We start from the raw sequence: 19,940 nt of genomic DNA, 5'->3' as shown, positions 1-19,940 counted from the left end.
CTTTCACAAGCAGGTTCGCAGGCAGGCTGCGACAAGGAACCGTTGGTGTTCACGGGCTGCAGAGCGTAGGAGGTGAGGCTGTGCTAGACTCGCAGGAACAGGGGTGAGCTCAAACTCAAAGGCCATGCGCATCGATCACGTCATCGCCGCCATCCATTTGTGGTGACTCCCGGCAACGAAACTTGCTTTTTTCCTTATAATTACAATAACACATAATATAACGTTGGCGAGGATTGGGACAACGTCGCAGTTCCTTACACTCTAGTAGTCACACCTCGTCTTCACGTCGTCTACGAGACCCTTGATGACTCTTGAAAGATGGAATTAATGGAGCTGATCTTTGACGAGTGAACGCTAATTTAACTATGAACCGCTGCAGCGGCGGTCGCGGCCTCCCGGTTTTGCTACCGGCAGCCATCGTGATACTGTGGGTCGACGCGCAATTGTTCTTCGCAACTTATGATTCTGGCTCTGCAAAATTCCTCACTGCGGGTGACTTGCCGCTGCAGCTATCTACAATGTGCCCTACTTGTCGTTGACTGCAAGCCTACTGCATGCAAGACTTCACAAGGCGCCTTTTACTTGGAGAGGAATGCCTTGTTTCTGGGTCTGGGTCAGTATTGCATACCGCTGGTAATCACATCAACGGCGTGCAACGCGTCAACAACAACGGGGTGTTGCGCCGCTGAACGTCTTGATTCGGTCTCTATCAACATAGGTGAGGCTTGGGGGCGGTAGCCCGTGACGCTGCCTGGCGGGCATTCCAATGTCCTACCTGTCCTTGTTCACCCCTCAATCCTCATAGCCCACCATGCACACACTCCATTCGCCCTTGCTCGAATCCACACGCAGGCAATGAGTGCCGCATTACGCCCAGGCGGGTGTCTGCGTACCTGTTGCTCGGCGAGGACGGCGGCCGCAAACGGGCTGGGCGACTGCTGAACGTAACGCTGGCACGGGGCCGCGGCTGGCGGCAGCTGGTCATCAGCGGCTTCGCGCTGAGCCCCTCCCTGCTCGCAGTGAACAGCAGCAGTAACGATAGCAGCAGCGGCGTGACTACTGCTGGTAATGGTGTTAGTGGCAGCGGAAGCAGTGGTACGGGCCGTGCGCAGCTGTGCCTGCAGTTCAAGGGCGCCACGGCGGCCGCCGGCAGCAGCAGCGGCGGCGCCACGTCCCCTGGGGAGTGTGCAACGTTAGCGGGCTTGTGCGCCACTCCCGTCACTGGTAGCCCCGCATCCCTCAGCAACAGCAGCCCGCAGGTCACATGCACGGCGGTGCTATCGGCCGCATCAGGGGGCTGCTGCTCGACGTCGGTGGTGGCAGTGCCCAGCAGCCAGCAGGCGCCGCCGCTGGGAGCCCCACCCCCGGTGCCGCCGGCTGTGGTCCGGGAAGCGGGTGAGGACGCTGCAGGCAGCAGCGGCAGCAGTCCACCGGTGCCGCCACCGGTGTCTCCGCCTTCGCCGCCGTCACCTGTTCCCCCGCAGCCGCCCGCCGATGGGCTGCTGCTGTGCGCAACCTTCAGCCTCCTGCTGCTCGACAGCAGCGGCGGCACGGGCGGAGGCACCGGTGCGGCGCTGCTACTCTCGCAGGCGCAGTGCGCCACATGGCAGGCCGCAGTGGGCTCTGAGCTCACTACCTACTTCACAACACCGGCGGCCACGCCACCCGCTGCTGGGCTGCTGGCCATTCTTCCAACCGCCGCTAGCTGTAGCGGCTCAGGGGCTGTGGTGTGCGGCGCACTGACCTGGGCAGCGGCGGACGCGGGCGGCGCTGCGGACGCGGCTGCGGCCCTTCAGGACTTCCTGTACCTCCGTGTGGACGGCTGGCTGGATGCGGCGCTCAGCGGCACCAGCTGCAGGACGGCAGCGGGTGGGCTGTACACCGCTACGGCCGCGAGCCTTGTGGTAGAGGTGGAGGGCTTGCGGGTGGAGACGGCAAGGGGCGTGTGCGGCAGCGATTCGGCCGAAGAAGGGGATAGCGGCGGTGGAGAGCCGGCGGCAGCTGGTCCTGCCGCGCCGCCGCCTAGCCCGGGGCTGCCGGGCCCGCCGCCGAGTGCACCGCCTCCTCCCTCGCCACCGCCGCCCGCTCCACCATCGCCGCCCCCGTCTCCACCCCCACCGCCGCCCTGGTGCGTGCAGTGTGCTGGGGATCTGCTGCTGACACATCCTGCAACTACGCCCACCATGTTTCTAGACCTGGTTTTGGCTGTTCGTACACGCCTGGTCCCACAATGCAGTCCGATGCTGTCAGCAAAAGTATTTGCCTCTATGCCTCATTAAGCGCTGTGTACACGGCCACTCAGACAGCTTGACACTCAAACAACTACATGCACAAATATACACAGGTGGAGTGACGATGCCAGGTGGCAGTACTTGTGGATCAGTCCGCCACCGCCCCCGAGTCCCCCGCCGCCGCCTCCGCCCACCCCGCCCTTGCCGCCGCCGCCGCCGCCACCGCCCTCGCCGCATCCGGACGCGCCTCTACCGCCCGCCGCCGCCTACGCCACAGACGTGTGCCTGGAGGTGTACGTCATCCCGCGGGACCCTGCCGTGGGTCCCGCGGGGTTCGTTCTCGATGACACGGTGTGTACGGCGGCGGCGGCGCGGCTGGCGCTAGGGCTGGCCAATGTCACGCTTGGTAGTGGCGGCGTGGTGTGGCGGCCCTTCCGCCTGGACGCATGCTCGACAGACTACGTTCCGTCGGCAGACGGAGGCAGCGGGGACGGCGGCGGCGTGTTCCCGTACGTGCGGGTGTGCGGCTCCGTGGACTCGCCGTTGTTGTACGACACACTGCTTGCGCTGTACATCTGGGCGGCGGGCGGCGACCCCGGCGCGATCGACATACCTGTGCCGCGTGTGGCGGCTGGCCTGGTGACAGGCGGGCGCCGCGGCACGGGCGACCCGGGCTGCCCCTACACGGCCAACGGCATCACCTTCCGTGTCGGCATGTACGACTCGGTATACTACACGAACGGTTTCCCGGCGACCGACTATCTGTGCGGGAACGCGGACCCGCCGCCGCCACGGCCGCCACGCGGCCTGCCCCGTACGCCACCGCGTCCGCCGCGCACTCCGCCGTCGCCGAAGCCGCCGCGACCGCTGCCGCCTTCCCCCGAGCCGCCCCCACCTCCTGACCAGCCGCCCTCACCCGAGCCGCCCAGCTCGCCGCCCCTGCCGCCCGCCTATCCTCCCCAGCCGCCGCTCCCGCCCGCCTACCCGCCCTCCCCATCCCCGCCGCCCTCGCCTCCCCCGCCGCCGCCGCCGCCTCCGGAGGTCTTCTGCCAGCTGTGCATCCAGCTCTCCATCACCGCCAGCAGCACCGACGTGTTCATACCGTACAGCCTTTCCGAGTACGAATGCGGGGCCTTCGGTGCCACCATCGCGGATGAACTGGCCTTTGCCGTATACGACCTGCTGGGGCCTGCCGCGCCAGGCGGCTTCAACATCGTCGCGTGTGTGCCCGACGCCACAGACGCGTTCGGCCGGCACACCACCTACGTGCGCGTGTGTGGTCAGGTGCGGGAGCCCATCAGCGGCAGCGACTTTGCGACGTTGCAGCAGGTGCTTGAGACTCAGGTGGGGACGTGGCAGACGCTACCGGGCAACGGGCAGTGCCCGGTGGAGCTGGCGGGCCACTTCATCACGGCCGCCACCTACAGCGACCCCGCCGCACGGGACTGCGGCTTCAAAGCCAGCGCTACCGGGTGGGTGGGTGGGTGGGTGCGTTGAGGAAAGCGATGTAAAGTTATGGTGTATGGAGTGGATTAGCGGTCCTGTGTTCACGTGACAAACCCCGGCCGTCGTGTGTATTACTTGGCCGGACCTCGGATGTGATAATGTACGTGTCCTGCGTGTCGCCAAGGCGTTAGTCTGAGGCATCCAGGTCAACTCGCATCTACACATGGTCACCTGACACTGGCATCGCCACCCCGTGATGCCCCATTAAAACAGAGCCTGCGCACTAGTGTCGCCGCCTCCGCCGCCACCACCGCCGCCGCCGCCACCCCTTCTTCCGTCACCACCGCCGCCACGGCCATCGCCGGTTGCCAGCCCACCACCGCCGCCTCCGCCTCCCAACCCTCCGCCGCCGCGGCCTCCGCCGCCTGCACCTGCGCGCTGTCAGCTGTGCCTGACTTTGCAGTTCATTGGCACAGGGACCTCAGGGGCCAAGTCTTTTTGTGCGGCGCTTAACAAGGTGGGCGCGAGCTACGGTGGTCAGCGGCCGCGAGGGAAGGGCACCAGGATTCGGCAGATTGAGGATGACTGTCGAAGTTCTTGCCATCACGCCTGTCTACCTTGTTCGTTTTTGGTATTATAGCTTTTGATGAGACGGTATCGACTGATTCCACATGCTCCCAACCGCAGGCTGCCGCGGACACTTTCCAGCCGCTTGCGGATGCACAGGGCATCCGCTTGCTCGGCAGCGGCAGCGGCGGCGGCTCCGTGTGGCGCGCCTCCGGCTGCGGCCTGACCGACAGCCCCGGCATTGCAGCCGTGTCCGTGTGCGCCGACCTCCTTGCCGCCCAGGCGCCGGCGCTGCCGCGTGTCCTGTCTCAGGGCTTGCTCCAGCTATTCGACAGCCTCTTCCCGCCGCTGGCCTCCGGCGCGGGCAGCGGTGGCGGCTGCGCTGCCTACCCCAACACAGCACGAAGCTACCGCCTGCGTGTCAGCGATGGCTCGGCCAGCAGTGGTGGCGCCAGTGGCAGCAGCGGCAACAGCAGCGCCGCCGCGGGTGGCTGCTTTCCGGCAGAGGAGCGAGATTGCTCCACACCGGTGCCGGTCGCCACCTCGTTTCCTCCGGATGCGGCCTGCAGCAAGGACAGTCCTGCAGGCGCATTCCGTCTGCGGCGTGACATCCAATTTAAGAACGTCACCATATTGACCACACGGTGAGAGCATGTGGTGTAAGGCCACGGTGTGGTCTCACTCAGTCGCGGGCGTTTGGGCGTGCACGTCCAGTTGCATGTGTGGCGTGCTTGCGTATGTCCGGCCTAGATGCATGCGGCATGTATGGTCGCAATTGCGTCGCCTAGCCCTTGCCCTCCCGACAACCTCCACCCACTGCGGCTTAAAACAGTTACCCTCGCCTGCACACCCGCACCCACACAGGTACCAGCTGCACTGTTTCGGCATCCAGCTCAACAACGGCTCCTCCGCCAACACCTCGGTAAGGGCGTCCAGCTTGGGTCTCGCTCGCACCTCCTTAGCTTACCTGCGCCAATTGCGGTATCGCACTCTGCACAGAACCCAAAACGCTTTGTTCGTTCGCCTCCGATCCCTCACCTCACTCTGCGGACTTCCACGCTCTACAACCCCCCCTCCCAACAGGCCTGTGCCGGCAGTGGGCGTGTCGTGCAGCTGGCCATACTCGCCAACGCCACCCAGCGCGGCGCGCTGACCAGCGTGGTCGTGCGCGGCAGTGCTGACCAGCGGCGCCTGCCCGTGTCGTCCCCTGCCACCTCCACCCCCACCTCCAATGGGACCGCCGAAGCCCTGGACGCTTGGTGGGTGCGGCCGGGCGCCACTGGCGCGGACCGCAAGCTGGGCAACGCGCTGTGGGTGCGGCCCATTGACTGGAACGCGGACCTGACGCGTGACCTGGTGGCCAGGGGCCGCGCGGAGGTGTGCCTGGAGCTCAGGCCGGGGGTGGGGCTGGGAGGCTTCTGCTTGGGCGACGGCGGCGCCACGTGCTACGTGGCCATATACTCCAGTGACACGTGCTGCCCGGTGGCCGGCGCGGCGCTGCCCTAGCGAGCAGCGTGCCTTGTGGCTTGCCCGCCTGTGCCGCAGTGGGTGTGGGTGGAATGATACAGGGAAGAGAAACCAAGTACTTGTGGCGCATGGGGGAGGACATAATGGAATGAGTAAATGAGTGGGCACAATTGGAGTTTCGGGTTGGGCGAGGCTGGGGAGGGCAAGTTTACTACTGATGTTCAAGTGCATGGTTAATTGCTTCCGTTTTGTGCTCTGACAAGTGTCCCCGGTCAGGAAAATTGCGCTCTGAAAAGAGTGATGCCGGGAGTGAACCTACAAATACAAGCATAGGATATGTACTGAGCTTTGATCAACAACTATGTCAAGACTTTCGTCGATTCCAGGTTATGATACTACGCGTGCCAGGGGAAGCACGCTGACCTGGGGCGTCTTGTGCTGCCAGGTGCGGATGGACCCCTGAAACATTGAAGCGCGTAATGCTTCGTGGCTCTCCCTGCTGGCTTCCACGTGTACCGTACCACCCAGCTAACGGCTGATACATATCAGTGAATGAGCCGTTCTGTACATCATGCAGGAACTGACAAAAGGGATGCGGTACACTAAACGGTATCTGGTGCGGTCTGGTGTTGCACCTTGATTTGAGCAGCCAGTCAGGGCCAGTCAACACGGCTGCGCGTTCTTGCCCGCGCGGCCGCGCCCGTGCCCGCGCCCGCCCGCACTCGCCAGTACCCGCCTTAAGTTGTGTCTCTCTTCTTTTATGTTGATGGAGCAGACGTGCAGCGTTACACACAGGCGCCCTGCCGGGGTCGCGCTGGACTGAACTGTGGCGGGGCATGCTAGGCGAGACATGTCGGGGACATGTCGCCGGCTCTCACTCTCAGCAAGTGCCCATGGAATCAAACCCAAGCCGCCATCTTATACATGCCTCCGTCTTGTAGCCATAACTTCACCCGCCAGTAACATGGCATGTGCTGTTGAACCGCTCGCTAGCACTCTCATTCACAATCCAGAGTCGCTTCCTCCACATCCCAGCACAATACTATGAAATATGCATGCATTTATTTGAAAGCAAGGACCGGCCTGGAGCGTCAGAGTTGTCCGTGCAAAATTCAATTCAAGATGGGGGGCTGGATCCATCGTCACCAAAGCGCGCCATTCAGCCGAGGCTTTCGCGCCTGTCGCTTCATACCCGGTGAAGCTCCACTTTAACGTCATTGATAGGCTTCATACTTACTTGGAGCGCTGTCCAAGCTCTGAGCGCCACCGAGCCTGCCGCACCAGGTGGGTGTTTGTATCTCGCCGCGGAAGGGGGGCCCTAGAAACAGCGCTCTGAAATTTTGCACAATGTGTAGCAAGGCTGTGGAATTTCTTAGTGACCAGCGATGTGCGCTGTGACCAACAGCAGAGGGCAATTTGAGCATTGGGCCGGCTGTATGCTGCTCTGCCAGCGCTGCCAAGCACGCACAGGGACGTCTGTACCATCCTATATGGCATTATGATACTATTCAATTACTACAAGCCGCGACACTGCCCGTTTTCGTCTGTCGCAGCCGGAAAATCCTCGCACCGAGCCTTGGCTTGAAGCAAGCAATCATGCTGGCCTCCAGTTCTCTGACGAGCAAGCGCTCAGCATGCGCTAGCTCGTCTGCTTCCCGCGTTCCTCATGTTCGCGCGGCGCCAGTCCCGCAGCGAGCCGTCACCCCTCAGCCCGCGACGAGCACCTCCTACCCCAGCCAGCCAGTCTTCCGCCAGCACCAGGTGGCGCCTGTGCGTGGCCGCCCGGGCCGCAACTATATGGTCGTCGCCAGCACTGGGTAAGGCTGCGCACAGAAGCAAGCAGGGTGCTCATGACAAGTTGTGCAGGGCACACTGCTACGGCTTGGTACGCCCGGCACTCATGCCTGACGATTTCACGCGGCTGCTCTGCACCCTCCTCGCAGCTACATACCTTTTGGTGGTGATGCCCGCATCAAGGTTATCGGGGTCGGCGGTGGTGGCGGCAATGCCCTAAACCGCATGATCAACAGCGGCCTGCAGGGCGTGGAGTTCTGGGCCATCAACACCGACGCCCAGGTGCGTGAAGAGCTGCTCTGACCCTCCCCAGTAACAAGCCGCCTCGTGTTCGTCTTCCCCAAGCACCCTGCGCAGCACCTGGCGCCACCGGTTCATCGCTATACCCGCCGGCTGCCCTTCTTCAACTCCTTCCCATCCCTGTCCCTCCCCGCCTCCTCGCTGCAGGCCCTGGCCGCCCACCAGGCTCTCAACAAGGTGCAGATCGGCAGCGAGCTGACCCGCGGCCTGGGCTGCGGCGGCAACCCTGAGCTGGGCCGCCGCGCTGCTATGGAGAGCGAGGAGGCGCTGCGCCGCATGGTGCAGGTGAGCGCAGACCGGTCCGGGACTCGGCGCAGTGCTCCCGGTGCGGTTGCGTCCTGGCATGGCCTCACTGCATGGGCATCATCCGCCTTCCGGCTGAACGCAGACCATCCAGATGCCGTCACATGCTGCTTCTAGTGACAAGATTGCCGCCACTTCCCATATGTCTCGACCGTTTTCGTCTTCCTCTGAAAACCTCAGGGCGCTGATCTGGTGTTCATCACCGCGGGCATGGGCGGCGGTACCGGCACCGGTGCCGCCCCCGTGGTGGCCCGCCTGTCCAAGGAGTTGGGCATCCTGACTGTGGGCGTCGTCACCTACCCCTTCAACTTCGAGGGCCGCCGCCGCGCCGGCCAGGTGCGTTCTGGCTGCTTTGGGATCACCCCTGTTGCCAAAAGCCCCCTTGGGGCAGGGTATCACCGAAGTGCCATATTGACATCTAGTGACGCCGCTTTTCGGCATTCATCACGCTACCACAGGCTCTTGAGGGCATTGAGGCGCTGCGTGAGGCCGTGGACTCCGTGATCGTCATCCCCAACGACCGGTGAGTCTTAGTGTGCCTGCTGGTACTGTACCGCTGTGCCCCCCGAGTGCGAAGTGCATCGGACCGGTCCCTTGCTGTCCTCACTCGTCCTCCTCGCACCCTGCCCCCCCCCCGCCCCGAAAACTCACACACTGCACAACCTGCACGTTGCTCTCGCGTGCAGCCTGCTGGACGTGGCCGGCGCCAGCACCGCGCTGCAGGATGCCTTCGCGTTGGCAGACGATGTGCTGCGCCAGGGTGTGCAGGGTATCTCAGACATCATCACCGTGCCCGGCCTCATCAACGTTGACTTTGCGGATGTCAAGGCCATCATGAGCAACAGCGGTAAGTCAGTCCTGTGATGGCACGGGGACTCAGGTGTGACGCTATAGTTGCAGATGTGCAGGCAGCGTGTTGCTTTGCAGCGCGTGTGAAGTGGCGCAGTGTAAGTGTGTTACTGGACGGCGTTAGTGTTTTACTGTACGGTGCTTGACATTGCGCGCGCTATGGGCTTGCAGGCACGGCCATGCTGGGTGTGGGCGCCGCCTCCACAGCCACCGCCGCCCCCGGCGGCCCCGACCGCGCGGAGCAGGCGGCCGTGGCCGCCACATCGGCACCGCTCATCCAGCGCAGCATCGAGAAGGCTACCGGCATTGTGTACAACATCACTGGTGCGTGGGATTGGGGAAGGGCGTTATGGGCAAGCTCGTACATGTGTTGCGCCTACTGCTTTTGAACTGTAGCGAAGCAAGGTAGCGGCCCCGATCTTACGGGAACTTCGCCGCCAACCGCAACCCAACACAGGTGGCCGTGACCTGACCCTGGCCGAGGTCAACCGCGTGTCCGAGGTGGTGACCGCCCTGGCCGACCCCTCATGCAACATTATCTTTGGCGCCGGTAAGATAACTGGCCGGGTACACCGCAAGCTCCTCCTTCTCGCTTATGCTACAGCCCAGGGCACCATATGTGCGTCCGTACGCTTCTGCCCCAGCATATTTGACTGCGTGCCGGCCCCGTGCTAATGCTCCATCCATGCATGTTCTCAAACACCGCACTGAAACGCTGTTCTCCCTCGCACTGCAGTTGTGGACGAGCAGTACGACGGCGAGCTGCACGTGACCATCATCGCTACCGGCTTCGCGCCAACCTACGAGAACGAGCTTCTCAACGGCGGCAACGCGCAGCAGCAGCAGGCTCGTGCCGCCCGCCGCGCCTCAAACCAGGCTACCGCCGCGTCACTTGCGCCCAACCCCGTGCCCGCCGCTGCGCCCGCTGCCCCTGCACCGCCTGCCCAGCCAGCGATGCCGGCCGTGCAGCCCACCACCCCACCCGCCAACCCTGCTGCTCCCTGGAGCCGCCCCAACCGTGCCAAGCTGGACTTTCTGGGCCGCAGCATTCTGTGAGCAGTCGCAGCTGTCTGGCGTGTTAGCTAGTTAGTAGCGGCAGGGCAGGGACTAAGGCTTTCGGTACACCGCTGTGAAGTTCTTCACAATGAAGCGTTATGTATGTGGGAAGGATTGGACACGTGAGAGGTACTGTATGGCGCGGTCCTCGCGTAAGGATTCTGAGCCAACAGTTGGAAGGCTGCACAAGGTGCTGGGCTGGCTGGGGAGGAGGATGGCGCAGGTTGTGGCAGCTTAGGGTCAACGTCCGTAGCAATGCGCGTGACCAACCGACGCATCATTTCAGGTGCTGCTGTACAGATTTGAAGGTGACCCGTGCCTATGCACATATTTTATGCTTGATACTTGACCTGCTGCTGGCAGTAGAACTTGACATAAATTGACAGGATGGACCGCGTGTGGAGTGAGAGGGTGCTGGTGATTCCTACTGCGGCCTGCAGGCCGAAAAGCATGGCAAAGCTGATGCGTCGCGCCGGCGGGCGCTGGCAAACGCGTGAATGCAAATAAGTCATTACGCTGAATCGCTGCCACGTGTACGACTCGCGCATCTTCCCCTGTGTTGACCAGGTGACCAACGACCCTGCATGCCTGCAGGGTAGCCACCATGCTGCCTGACATCGGATTTTCAGCACCAGCGACACAGCCAGACCTGTCAGGCCTCCATGACACTATCCCCTGGCGCCTGTGCCTGTAGGCCCTGCGCCAAGCATATGGTGCGGGAGCCGGGAGGAGGCATAACCGTTAAAGGCTTGCACAGTTGCCCCTGCGGGGAGCCCACACGAGCTCGTACCGTGTATCGCCGTATCGGGGCAAGCACATGTTTCCGCTGTCCTGAAATACCACCTTGACATCTGTCTAAGGTAATGTGCGAGCTGCAGCGCACGCCACGCCGGGGACCAGGGGAGGTGTGTGGGGGGGGGAGCCGAAGCGGGCAGGGCAGGAGCCGGGGACGGGCAAGGGGACGGGTTGGAAGTAGGGTTTGTTTGATCGGGATCTAGATTCGCTGCTCCGCAATCTCCCGCCTGCGCCCTATTTAGAGTCCAGCTCGACATATAGGTTTACATGCACTTTGTGAGCTCACTACTTATCACTTTGACTTCTCGTTTGTGCAAGTCGTTGCGCCGACCCTTCCGACTGTCGACCTTCTTGGACTCTTTCCTCATCCGCTGCTCTGGGACAAATGGCTTTCGCTCTGTCAAGCCGTGCTCCTGCCTCCTTCAGTGTCGCCGCCAAGCAGGCACGCCGGCCGCGGAGCGCCGTCCCGATGTCGCGCGCCCGCTGCGTCGTCGCCCGCGCGGAGCTCCAAGATCCCGTGCGCAACATCCAGGGCGCCGTGCAGTCTTTTGTGCGGGTGAGAGCTGCTGCGCGCTTTGACAAGTCAGCTACCTTTTTGAGCGACATGACGACTCGCCGACACTTTCCGCGCTAGAGTGTAGGGCGATGCGCTTTTTCCAGTCTGGGGTTCAGTTAAACGTGTCTAGAATCAGCTCTAAGGCGGGATGTTCTTGGGTGTTGCACATGATGTAAGCTTGCACATCTGTCGGGGCGACCATCTTTTGCACGAACAAAGCACTACGCGGTCCGTGACACGCAACATTGCGGTTCTAGGGCATCAGTCAATCGACTGAAGCCAGGCAAGAAACCTATGTGTACGTCCTCCTTCCGCCACAACCCTGCGACTGACACGCCTTCCCCTCCCCCTCGCGCACGCTGTTACAGAGGTATGACCTCCTTTCAACTGGCGCGGGTGCGCTGCTCGTCACCGGATGGTTTTACGTCCACGGCCAGGATCCGTGGACCGCGCTGTCCCTGACCTTCACCTCGACTGTCGTCGCGTTGGTAGCGAACGAGCTGCTGTTCTCCTCGGACAAGAGCCAGTAGAAGGCCGAGTAGCAACGGGACTGGGCGTTACCGCCCTTGGCGTGGACTGGACTACACTTCATTGACCCGTGACCTACAGCTCATTCACGACGCATCACTGTCATCCGGGGATGGGTCCCAAGTCATCTGGAATAGGGGTGGTAATCCAGTCCGCACCAGTAAGAGAAGAAAACCATCGAGTTCTTTTTGTGCGGAGTGTGTGCGTGTTGCTATGCTGTGTCTCATTTTATGTATCTGCATTGGTTGGCAGCAGAGGCTAATGCGGATGTCGCTTAATTGGGCGGAGCGGTACCGGCTGCATCCAGCGCCGGCAATCAATTGTCTGTACTTTATGAATAAGTTGGGCGCGGCGGCTTGCCTCACATGCCCTTTCACATATCGGTATAAGCACTCACATCAACATTGTGTACACAGCGCTGGCTACAGCTTGCCCGCCGCTTCGGTTAGCAACGGGCAGGTGTGTTCGGTAGCAGTTCGGTGGCCCAAGAGTGCTTATCCCACGTCTGTTTTGTTGAGGTTGTTGAGTGTGGTGCGTGTTGATGGAGGAATTATAGGACAGGCTTTGCGACAGCAACATGATAAGACCGGACAGATCAAGTCTCACATGGATTGCGCGCATTGACAGATGTACAGTTCAGTTGGTCAGCATGCAAGTCGCGTGTGGGACGAGGGAATCATGGACTCGACGTAACCGGAAGTCGCTGGCACAGCTGCAGCTTTGTCAGACGACGGAGTGAATCGCGAGCAAGGATGGTAAGAGAATGTATGGGGTGGTGCAGTAAAGTGCACCCGTATCGGACCAGGCAGATATGCTCGAAGAGTTGAAGGACGCTGGGGTGATGTAAGAACCACGTACCACGTGGCCTGTACCATGCACCTCAAGAGAGGTCAAACCAGTTGCAGAACCCGGAATGAACCCTGTGGCTCTAGCACAGGCTACACCAGCGTTGTGGGGCTGACGAATCCAGCTGGGGCCAGAGCTGGGACCAGCCAACGAGCCCAAGCTCATGCCCGCAGCCCACCCGGGCATGCACAGCAATAGCCAAGACCCTGCTGAGGACACAACACATCATTATATCATCTGACGGGTGGGGCATCGGCGGGTGCGGAGCAATTACGCTACCGGCTACCCAGCTCTCCCTGACTCTGAGGCGCATGTACAGTCTTCGCGGAGCGACATACCTGGGGATCAGGGGAGGGCTGGGATAAAGGCCCAGTCGGTACGTTGGCGAAGGCGAAACCGAGGCACCAAGGCAGTTTCCCAAGGCTTGTGGCTATATTACCGCCATCAAATTACCATGCAACTACGCCGTTTAGCAAGGTCATGTGGGGGATGTGGTGCCTGTGGATGGGTTGCCGGGTGGGCAGGGGTGGCGCAGGTTGGGCGGGGTGAGTCGGGTACTTGACACGCCAGTTGCGAATGTTAAGGTCGGCGAGCTGGAAGAGAATTAAAGAAATCCATGGTACAAATGCATTCATGCTTTATGCGCGCTTGTGGGGACGTGTCCATTTCCAGTGGCGAGGTCGCATCGATGCCAGCTCCTCGTTCTGTCCTGCTCTCTTAACTGGCCTTTCATATTCACGATTATATACATAGGTGCAGGGACTTCTGCACAAAGAATTTTGGCGACGACTGTGAACAGCATCACGCGACAAGGCCTGCGCTGAGCCTGGACGCAAAGTAGCGATCCTTCCCTGCCCTTCGGGCGCTTTTGAGGACCAGCAGCAGAAATGGTGAGTAGCGGTGGGGCACAGGGCGCTTCACCGCAACGTTCACTGATCTTGCTTGGACCCCGGGCTCGCCCTTGCTCGCACGCGCTCATGGGCACAGCCGCTGCGTCTGGACATTAAGGTGAGTTCACCCTGCTGCTTGGTTGGCTTAGTTTGAGGACAGGCTATTGCACCTTCAGGGAGCAGCTCGAGCTCAGACGGACCGTTCTCGTCACAGCGCGAATCTGAAATGTGTTATATAATCTGTTCCACAATTGCAGAAGCAGCTGGTCCAGCGGACGGACCGTGTCAAGGGTGTCGATGTGCACCCCACGGAGCCGTGGTGAGCAGCAGTGTCTGCAACGGGCGTGCAGAGCTGGGTGGAGGTTTTGGACGATGCAGCTCTGTCTGGTCGCAGAAGACTTCTGATGGTTGCACGGCCGTCCTACTGGGGAGGAAGACGGGGGTGGGGACAGTTACACGGTTCGTCCCACTGTGGGCCTGACACGCTGTTGCTCACGGGTGTGACAGCAACGGGTTTGGCCATGTGGCACTGAAGTGGGCACGAGCCGCTCTTGGCTGGATTACTAATCAGGCATCGTCCTGCTTGCAGGGTCCTGGCCAACCTGTACAACGGCAACGTTTACATCTGGAACTACCTGGACCAGGCACGACCTGGGTCGTGGGAGGGCTGGGGAACTAGCACTGATGTACGGCAGAACCAGTGTGCTACAAGGACAATGTTCAGTGGCCTGGGCATCGGAGCTTCAAGGATACGCGCTATGCCGGGGTCGTGTAGCTAACGGCGTGGGTACCCGGAATGCTGGCTGTGCAGACTCTGGTGAAGTCGTTCGAGGTGACGGAGCTGCCCGTGCGCGCGGCCAAGTTTGTGTCGCGCAAGCAGTGGGTTATCACGGGCTCGGATGACATGTTCATTCGCGTGTACAACTACAACACCATGGACAAGGTTAAGACCTTTGAGGCCCACACGGACTACATCCGGTGCGTCCGGGGCAGGGCTGTCCATGCACGGGGATGGAGAGAGCTCAATGGGGACACGGGAGCCGGAAACGGGCGATGCAACCTGCAAGCGACACGGCATTGTTGCTAAGCTGCTGCTGGATGCGCCTGTGGTTCCCCTCAGGTGCATCACCATCTCGCCCACCATGCCCTACATCCTGACCTCGTCTGATGACATGCTCATCAAGCTGTGGGACTGGGAGAAGGTGGGCTGCAGCGTGCGTATGCAGGCACACCTGTAGCCTACCAGGCGCGTCTTTGGAATCCAGTTTTTGGTTGACGCCTGAGATACTGACGCGGGTACTGCATGGGCTGCTGGCACGCTCGCAGGGCTGGAACTGCGTCCAGGTGTTTGAGGGCCACTCGCACTACGTGATGCAAGTGTCCTTCAACCCCAAGGACACCAACACCTTCGCCTCAGCGTCGCTGGATCGCACCATCAAGGTACGCGAGGCTGGTCTGTCCCTCCCTCGGGCCCCCATAGTTTATCCTAAACAGCCATTAATCTCCGAGATGCTTTGCGTCCGCATTGGCCGGTTGAATGCATGCGTTGGGCAGGTGTGGAGCCTGGGCCAGCCCACCCCCAACTTCACGCTGGAGGGCCACGAGAAGGGAGTCAACTGCGTGGACTACTTCAACGGTATGTGTTGGGCTTGGCGCCGGCATGCAGCGACTGCATGGTTGCAGGGTGATGGGCTGCAAGGACTGGGCGTCGAGGCAAGAGATTGCATGAATACGTAGGGAAACGAGTTAGCGTCATGTCCTTATTCGGGCTGGGACTCCACCTGTGTCGACGATTGGTCGATCATGTACTTCGCATAATGCAGGTGGTGACCGCCCCTTCCTGATCTCGGGTGCTGACGACAAGCTGGTCAAGGTGTGGGACTACCAGACCAAGGCCTGCGTTACCACCCTGGAGGTGCGTGGGCTGAACCAGATGGGACCTGTGCTGCTGGAGGTCCAGCGCAGCAAGCAAACAAATGCTGACAAGTTGTTGCACGGCGCGTGTACCATGTTCGTCTGCAGGGCCACCAACACAACATCTCGTCGGCCATCTTCCACCCGGAGCTGCCCATCATCGTCACGGTGGGAATGCACAAGGGGATTTTGCTGCACACATAGCGGGAAGAAGCAGCGCTGGTAGAGAATAAGGCGATGCGCACGATACTGGGCTACCTCCACCTGCCTCGTCAACATTATGTGCGCTTGGGGTGGCTATATGCTGTGGTATACAGGGTTCGGAGGACGGCACGGTCAAGGTCTGGCACAGCACCACCTACCGTCTGGAGAACACCCTGGACTACCGTATGGAGCGCGTGTGGAGCCTGGGCTACGCCAAGGGCTCCAACTGGTGAGGAACGCGGGCGGGCGCATGTGGAGCCTGCTGGCAGCATTCCTGACTACAGGGACAGCGCCGCGTATGAAGCCATGTTGGCTTGCCGTGCCCTTGCTGACAAACGTGCCACCGGTATGCATGTTTGACCTTGCAGCATTGCCATCGGCTACGACGAGGGCTGCGTGATGCTGAAGGTGAGCTGGGTGCTACACACGGCAGCTTGGCGTTATTCATTGCTCTGGGACTGCTAGGCGTTAGGACAGGTTGTTGGGGATTGCATGTCTCGTTCCCAGACGCCATACCTCATAAACTTGTTCCTTGTCCTGCAACAGATCGGCCGCGACGAGCCCGTGGCGTCCATGGACAGCAGCGGCAAGATCATCTGGGCCAGGCACAACGAGATCCAGGTGCGCGGGGCCTACACCTACCCGTGAAGCTTCACCATTTCGTAGTTATGTCCAGTTGCTAGTCCTCCTTGTCGCAATACCGTACTGACCCGGTCTCGAATTTGGCTGGCGCAGACCGTCAACATCAAGGCGCTGGGCGCCGACTTTGACATGGCGGACGGCGAGCGCCTGCCGCTGCCCGTCAAGGACCTGGGCTCCTGCGACCTGTACCCGCAGAGCCTGCAGCACAACATGAACGGCCGCTTCGTCGTCGTGTGCGGCGATGGTGCGTTCTTTGCCCGCTCGGCAGTCAACTTTGGTTTGCATTGGGGCCACTAGGTCGCCCTCTTAGTCCCAGTATGGGGCCGCTCTAATAGCTTCCCCGGACAACTGGCCGTTCCTATAGGAGAGTACATTGTGTATACTGCTCTGGCGTGGCGCAACAAGGCCTTCGGCAGCGGCCTGGAGTTCGTGTGGAGCGCCGACGGCAACGACTACGCCATCCGCGAGTCCACCAGCAAGGTCAAGATCTACAAGAACTTCCAGGTGCGCGCAGTGTGAAAGCCTGCGTGTCTGCACCCTCTTGCAACACACTGCATGATTGCACCTACACCGGCATTCTGGTACATGGTGCACTGCCTCAAAAGGCTACTGAACACCAACAAATTAATTTACCGCAACGCCTCTCTACCGCCGCTGTGTGCTCTCTCGCCCCCTGCAGGAGAAGAGCACGCTGCAGCTGGGCTTCAACGCCGAGGGCATCCACGGCGGCGCGCTGGTGGCGGTGCGCGGCACCGACTTCGTGGTGTTCTACGACTGGGACGGCCGCGTGGTGCGCCGCATTGACGTGGCGGCCAAGTCGGTGCAGTGGAGCGAGAGCGGCAACTCGGTGGCCATCCTGGGCGACACCAGCTTCTACGTGCTGCAGTACAACCGGTGCGTGGCATCCGAGCAGGCATGAGCGCCGGTCAGGCTGACGGCCAAGCTGTGCGACAGGGGCTCAGGGATGTACTGTTAGGCGAAACAGACCGCACATTTGTTCCGAACATAACTGTGACTGAGCGTGTGTGGTCCGTCTCCGCAGGGACCTGGTGGATGAGCACTTCGCTTCGGGTGGTGCCGCTGGCGAGGACGGTGTGGATGACGCGTTCGAGCTGCAGGCAGAGATCAGCGAGCGCGTGCGCACGGGCGTGTGGGTGGGCGAGTGCTTCGTGTACAACAACACCGCCTGGCGCCTCAACTACTGCGTGGGCGGCGAGGTGACCACCGTGGTACACCTGGACCGCCCCATGTACCTGCTCGGGTACCTGGCCTCCTCCAACCGCGTCTTCCTCATTGACAAGTGAGTACCGCCACTTTGTTTGATTCGTGGCGTGCCGCTGCAGCAATCGGGGTCGGCCTGAGTGAGTATGCAGTGTCCACTCCGCCAGCCTCAAGCATCCGCACTTAGCTGCGCTTGTCGCCCACTGGTTCGTTCCCACCCGCTTACCCACACGGACCATCGCCACGATTGCCTCCCTGCCCCAGGGAGTACAACATCGTGTCGTTCACGCTGCTGCTGTCCATGGTGGAGTTCAAGGCGCGCATCTCGCGCGGCGAGCTGGACAGTGCCATGGAGCTGCTGCCGCAGATCCCCAAGGACCAGCACAACGCCGTGGCGCGCTTCCTGGAGGCCAAGGGCATGGTGGGCACCGCCCTGGCCGTGGCCACCGACCCCGACTACCGCTTCGACCTGGCGGTGCAGCTGGGCGACCTGGAGGTGGCGCAGAGCATCGCGCAGACGCTGGACTCCACGCCCAAGTGGAAGCAGCTGGGCGAGATGGCGCTCACGGGGGGCAAGCTGGAGCTGGCGGCGGAATGCCTGTCGCGCGCCAGCGACTTCTCGGGCCTGCTAATGCTGGCATCCGCGCGCGGCGACCGCGCCGGCATGGCGGCGGTGGCGGTGTCGGCGGCGGCGGGCGGCAAGAGCAACGTGGCGTTCCTGGCGTTCTTCCTGCTGGGCCGCCTGGACGACTGCCTCAACCTGCTGCTGGACACCAACAGGTGCGGTTGCGCGGCCGCATGTAGTGGACGGGGTGTTGCTGCGATCGTCGGTACCACGATTGTACGGTTATTATGCAGTGTTGCTGACGCCTGCTAATGGGCCTTTGCTCCTTCAGGCTGCCGGAGGCGGCCTTCTTCGCTCGCACCTACATGCCGTCGGCCATCACGCCAGCGCTGGTGAAGTGGAAGGCGGACCTGGCGGCCATCAACCCCAAGGTATGGGTGTCCGGCGGGTTACGGGCTGGAGCGTTTTACAACCAGCTATGTGACCACGCGAACAAATGCGCAGGATGCACTTGCCAATGCTTTAGGCACGCCCCTGTGCACGTTTCATGACCGACAGGCTGCCGAGGCGCTGGCAGACCCAGCGGCGTACCCCAACCTGTTCCCGCACTTGGACGAGGCGCTCCGCGCAGAAAAGCTACTGGGTGAGCGCATCTGCTCGCGCTATGGACCCGAACTGCTTGAGAGCACTTGGGTCGAGCATGCGGCAGCCATTTCTGTACAACTGGGCCCCGCCTCCCGCTCTGGCTAATGTTCAGCTGTAATGCCTCACCACTGCCTTTCTGTTCCTGTACAGCGGCGGGTCGCGATAGCAAGGTGCCGGCGGAGAACTACCTGGAGGCGGCCGCCATCGCGGCGTCCACCATGGAGGGCGGCCTGGACGGGCTGCTGGCGCGGTTGGGCGACCTGGGGCTAGGCGACGGCGAGGAGGCGGAGGCGGATGAGGCGCCAGCGGCCTCGGTGCCGACGCCGGCACCCGCGCACCACGTGCACGAGGAGCAGGAGGACGAGGAGGAGGAGCAGGAGGACGAGGCGATGGCAGAAGTGAGTGCTGAGGACGCGGGCTCGCTCCATTGCCGACCACGGAGGAGTTGACAGCGCGCATCTGCCGTGAAGCTTTTGCTCTATTCTTGTGCAGCTTGACGATGTTGACTTTCCCTTTTGCGCTGCAGGAGGAGGAGGAGGAGCAAGTGGTGCCTCCGGCGCCCCCCGCGCCGGTGGCCAAGCCCCCGGAGCCCGCGCCCGCGCCGCCTCCTGCGCCCGTGCCGCCCGCGCCGCAGCCGCCGGCACCCGCCGCTGAGCCTGAGGAGGAAGAGGAGGAGGAGGACCCCTTCGGCGACCCCGAGGGCGAGGCCGAGGAGGGCGACGGAGCGGGCGTGAACGCGGAGGACCTGGACGATGACTGGGGTCTGGACGCGGACGGGGACGAGCAGGCGTGAGCAGGGAAAGCGGGCAGGCACAACTTTGTAGATAGCGAAGGAGCACATGAAGGACATAGGTGCTGCGTGGAGTACAAGGCTATCCATGCATTCCCAAGTATCGGAAACCATTTGTAGAGTAGATCAAATCTGTGCGCACGGTACTTCACTGGTGGCTTGTACCAGCAGGAGTGGGAAGGTGGGGCCTGGCAGGCCCATTATGTAGGGAGTTGCACGTGCTTTGATGGCGTCCTTGTGTAACATGTAGATGCATACTTACGCAAATGTCGACAGCATTACGGGGTAACGGGGGCCACGAAATGTTACGGTCCAGGGCAGCGTGCTATGA

The 19,940-nt window shown here is 61.8% G+C and overlaps 4 protein-coding genes across 4 annotated transcripts; all 4 read left to right on the top strand.

Moving 5' to 3' along the window:
• The first annotated feature begins 38 nt into the window (after positions 1-38).
• CHLRE_02g118650v5 (uncharacterized protein) lies at positions 39-6,324 on the top strand. The gene is made up of 8 exons (XM_043060017.1): positions 39-427; positions 510-718; positions 853-2,128; positions 2,345-3,703; positions 3,951-4,194; positions 4,365-4,888; positions 5,109-5,166; positions 5,328-6,324. The coding sequence occupies exons 1-8, from the start codon at positions 366-368 to the stop codon at positions 5,748-5,750; spliced, it is 4,155 nt and encodes a 1,384-aa protein (XP_042927651.1). The 5' UTR covers positions 39-365; the 3' UTR covers positions 5,751-6,324.
• A 144-nt stretch (positions 6,325-6,468) lies between these two features.
• On the top strand, positions 6,469-10,537 carry CHLRE_02g118600v5 (uncharacterized protein). Its single transcript, XM_001702368.2, has 10 exons — positions 6,469-6,995; positions 7,265-7,528; positions 7,655-7,787; positions 7,953-8,090; positions 8,289-8,444; positions 8,567-8,631; positions 8,795-8,955; positions 9,129-9,281; positions 9,415-9,507; positions 9,694-10,537. The coding sequence occupies exons 2-10, from the start codon at positions 7,308-7,310 to the stop codon at positions 10,011-10,013; spliced, it is 1,440 nt and encodes a 479-aa protein (XP_001702420.1). The 5' UTR covers positions 6,469-6,995; positions 7,265-7,307; the 3' UTR covers positions 10,014-10,537.
• A 558-nt stretch (positions 10,538-11,095) lies between these two features.
• Positions 11,096-13,354, top strand: CHLRE_02g118550v5 (uncharacterized protein). Its single transcript, XM_043060016.1, has 2 exons — positions 11,096-11,364; positions 11,733-13,354. Exons 1-2 carry the CDS (start codon positions 11,194-11,196, stop codon positions 11,892-11,894), a joined length of 333 nt encoding a protein of 110 aa, XP_042927650.1. The 5' UTR covers positions 11,096-11,193; the 3' UTR covers positions 11,895-13,354.
• A 124-nt stretch (positions 13,355-13,478) lies between these two features.
• Positions 13,479-19,864, top strand: CHLRE_02g118500v5 (uncharacterized protein). The gene is made up of 22 exons (XM_043060015.1): positions 13,479-13,628; positions 13,726-13,746; positions 13,886-13,947; positions 14,218-14,272; positions 14,440-14,606; positions 14,749-14,830; positions 14,955-15,068; positions 15,183-15,264; positions 15,452-15,543; positions 15,651-15,710; positions 15,860-15,975; positions 16,115-16,154; positions 16,293-16,367; positions 16,482-16,632; positions 16,753-16,892; positions 17,068-17,282; positions 17,431-17,688; positions 17,874-18,389; positions 18,506-18,605; positions 18,733-18,817; positions 18,970-19,217; positions 19,346-19,864. Exons 1-22 carry the CDS (start codon positions 13,626-13,628, stop codon positions 19,610-19,612), a joined length of 2,949 nt encoding a protein of 982 aa, XP_042927649.1. The 5' UTR covers positions 13,479-13,625; the 3' UTR covers positions 19,613-19,864.
• The last annotated feature ends 76 nt before the right edge of the window (positions 19,865-19,940 follow it).

The sequence above is a fragment of the Chlamydomonas reinhardtii genome, chromosome 2, assembly GCF_000002595.2.
Source record: "Chlamydomonas reinhardtii strain CC-503 cw92 mt+ chromosome 2, whole genome shotgun sequence".
NCBI lineage: Eukaryota > Viridiplantae > Chlorophyta > Chlorophyceae > Chlamydomonadales > Chlamydomonadaceae > Chlamydomonas > Chlamydomonas reinhardtii.
Note: the sequence above shows the minus strand (reverse complement) of the source record. Positions and strands in the feature narration are given on the sequence as shown.

Excerpts from the sequence above, each read along its gene's own strand:
- CHLRE_02g118650v5 (XM_043060017.1), top strand. The coding sequence starts at position 366 with ATGAACCGCTGCAGCGGCGGTCGCGGCCTCCCGGTTTTGCTACCGGCA. Across the intron at positions 719-852 it reads TTCGGTCTCTATCAACATAG|GCAATGAGTGCCGCATTACG; the intron begins GTGAGGCTTGGG and ends ATCCACACGCAG. Across the intron at positions 4,195-4,364 it reads TTTGTGCGGCGCTTAACAAG|GCTGCCGCGGACACTTTCCA; the intron begins GTGGGCGCGAGC and ends TCCCAACCGCAG.
- CHLRE_02g118600v5 (XM_001702368.2), top strand. The coding sequence starts at position 7,308 with ATGCTGGCCTCCAGTTCTCTGACGAGCAAGCGCTCAGCATGCGCTAGC. Across the intron at positions 8,956-9,128 it reads GGCCATCATGAGCAACAGCG|GCACGGCCATGCTGGGTGTG; the intron begins GTAAGTCAGTCC and ends ATGGGCTTGCAG. Across the intron at positions 9,282-9,414 it reads CATTGTGTACAACATCACTG|GTGGCCGTGACCTGACCCTG; the intron begins GTGCGTGGGATT and ends AACCCAACACAG.
- CHLRE_02g118550v5 (XM_043060016.1), top strand. The coding sequence starts at position 11,194 with ATGGCTTTCGCTCTGTCAAGCCGTGCTCCTGCCTCCTTCAGTGTCGCC. Across the intron at positions 11,365-11,732 it reads CCGTGCAGTCTTTTGTGCGG|AGGTATGACCTCCTTTCAAC; the intron begins GTGAGAGCTGCT and ends ACGCTGTTACAG.
- CHLRE_02g118500v5 (XM_043060015.1), top strand. Across the intron at positions 14,607-14,748 it reads GCCCACACGGACTACATCCG|GTGCATCACCATCTCGCCCA; the intron begins GTGCGTCCGGGG and ends GGTTCCCCTCAG. Across the intron at positions 17,283-17,430 it reads TACGTGCTGCAGTACAACCG|GGACCTGGTGGATGAGCACT; the intron begins GTGCGTGGCATC and ends CCGTCTCCGCAG.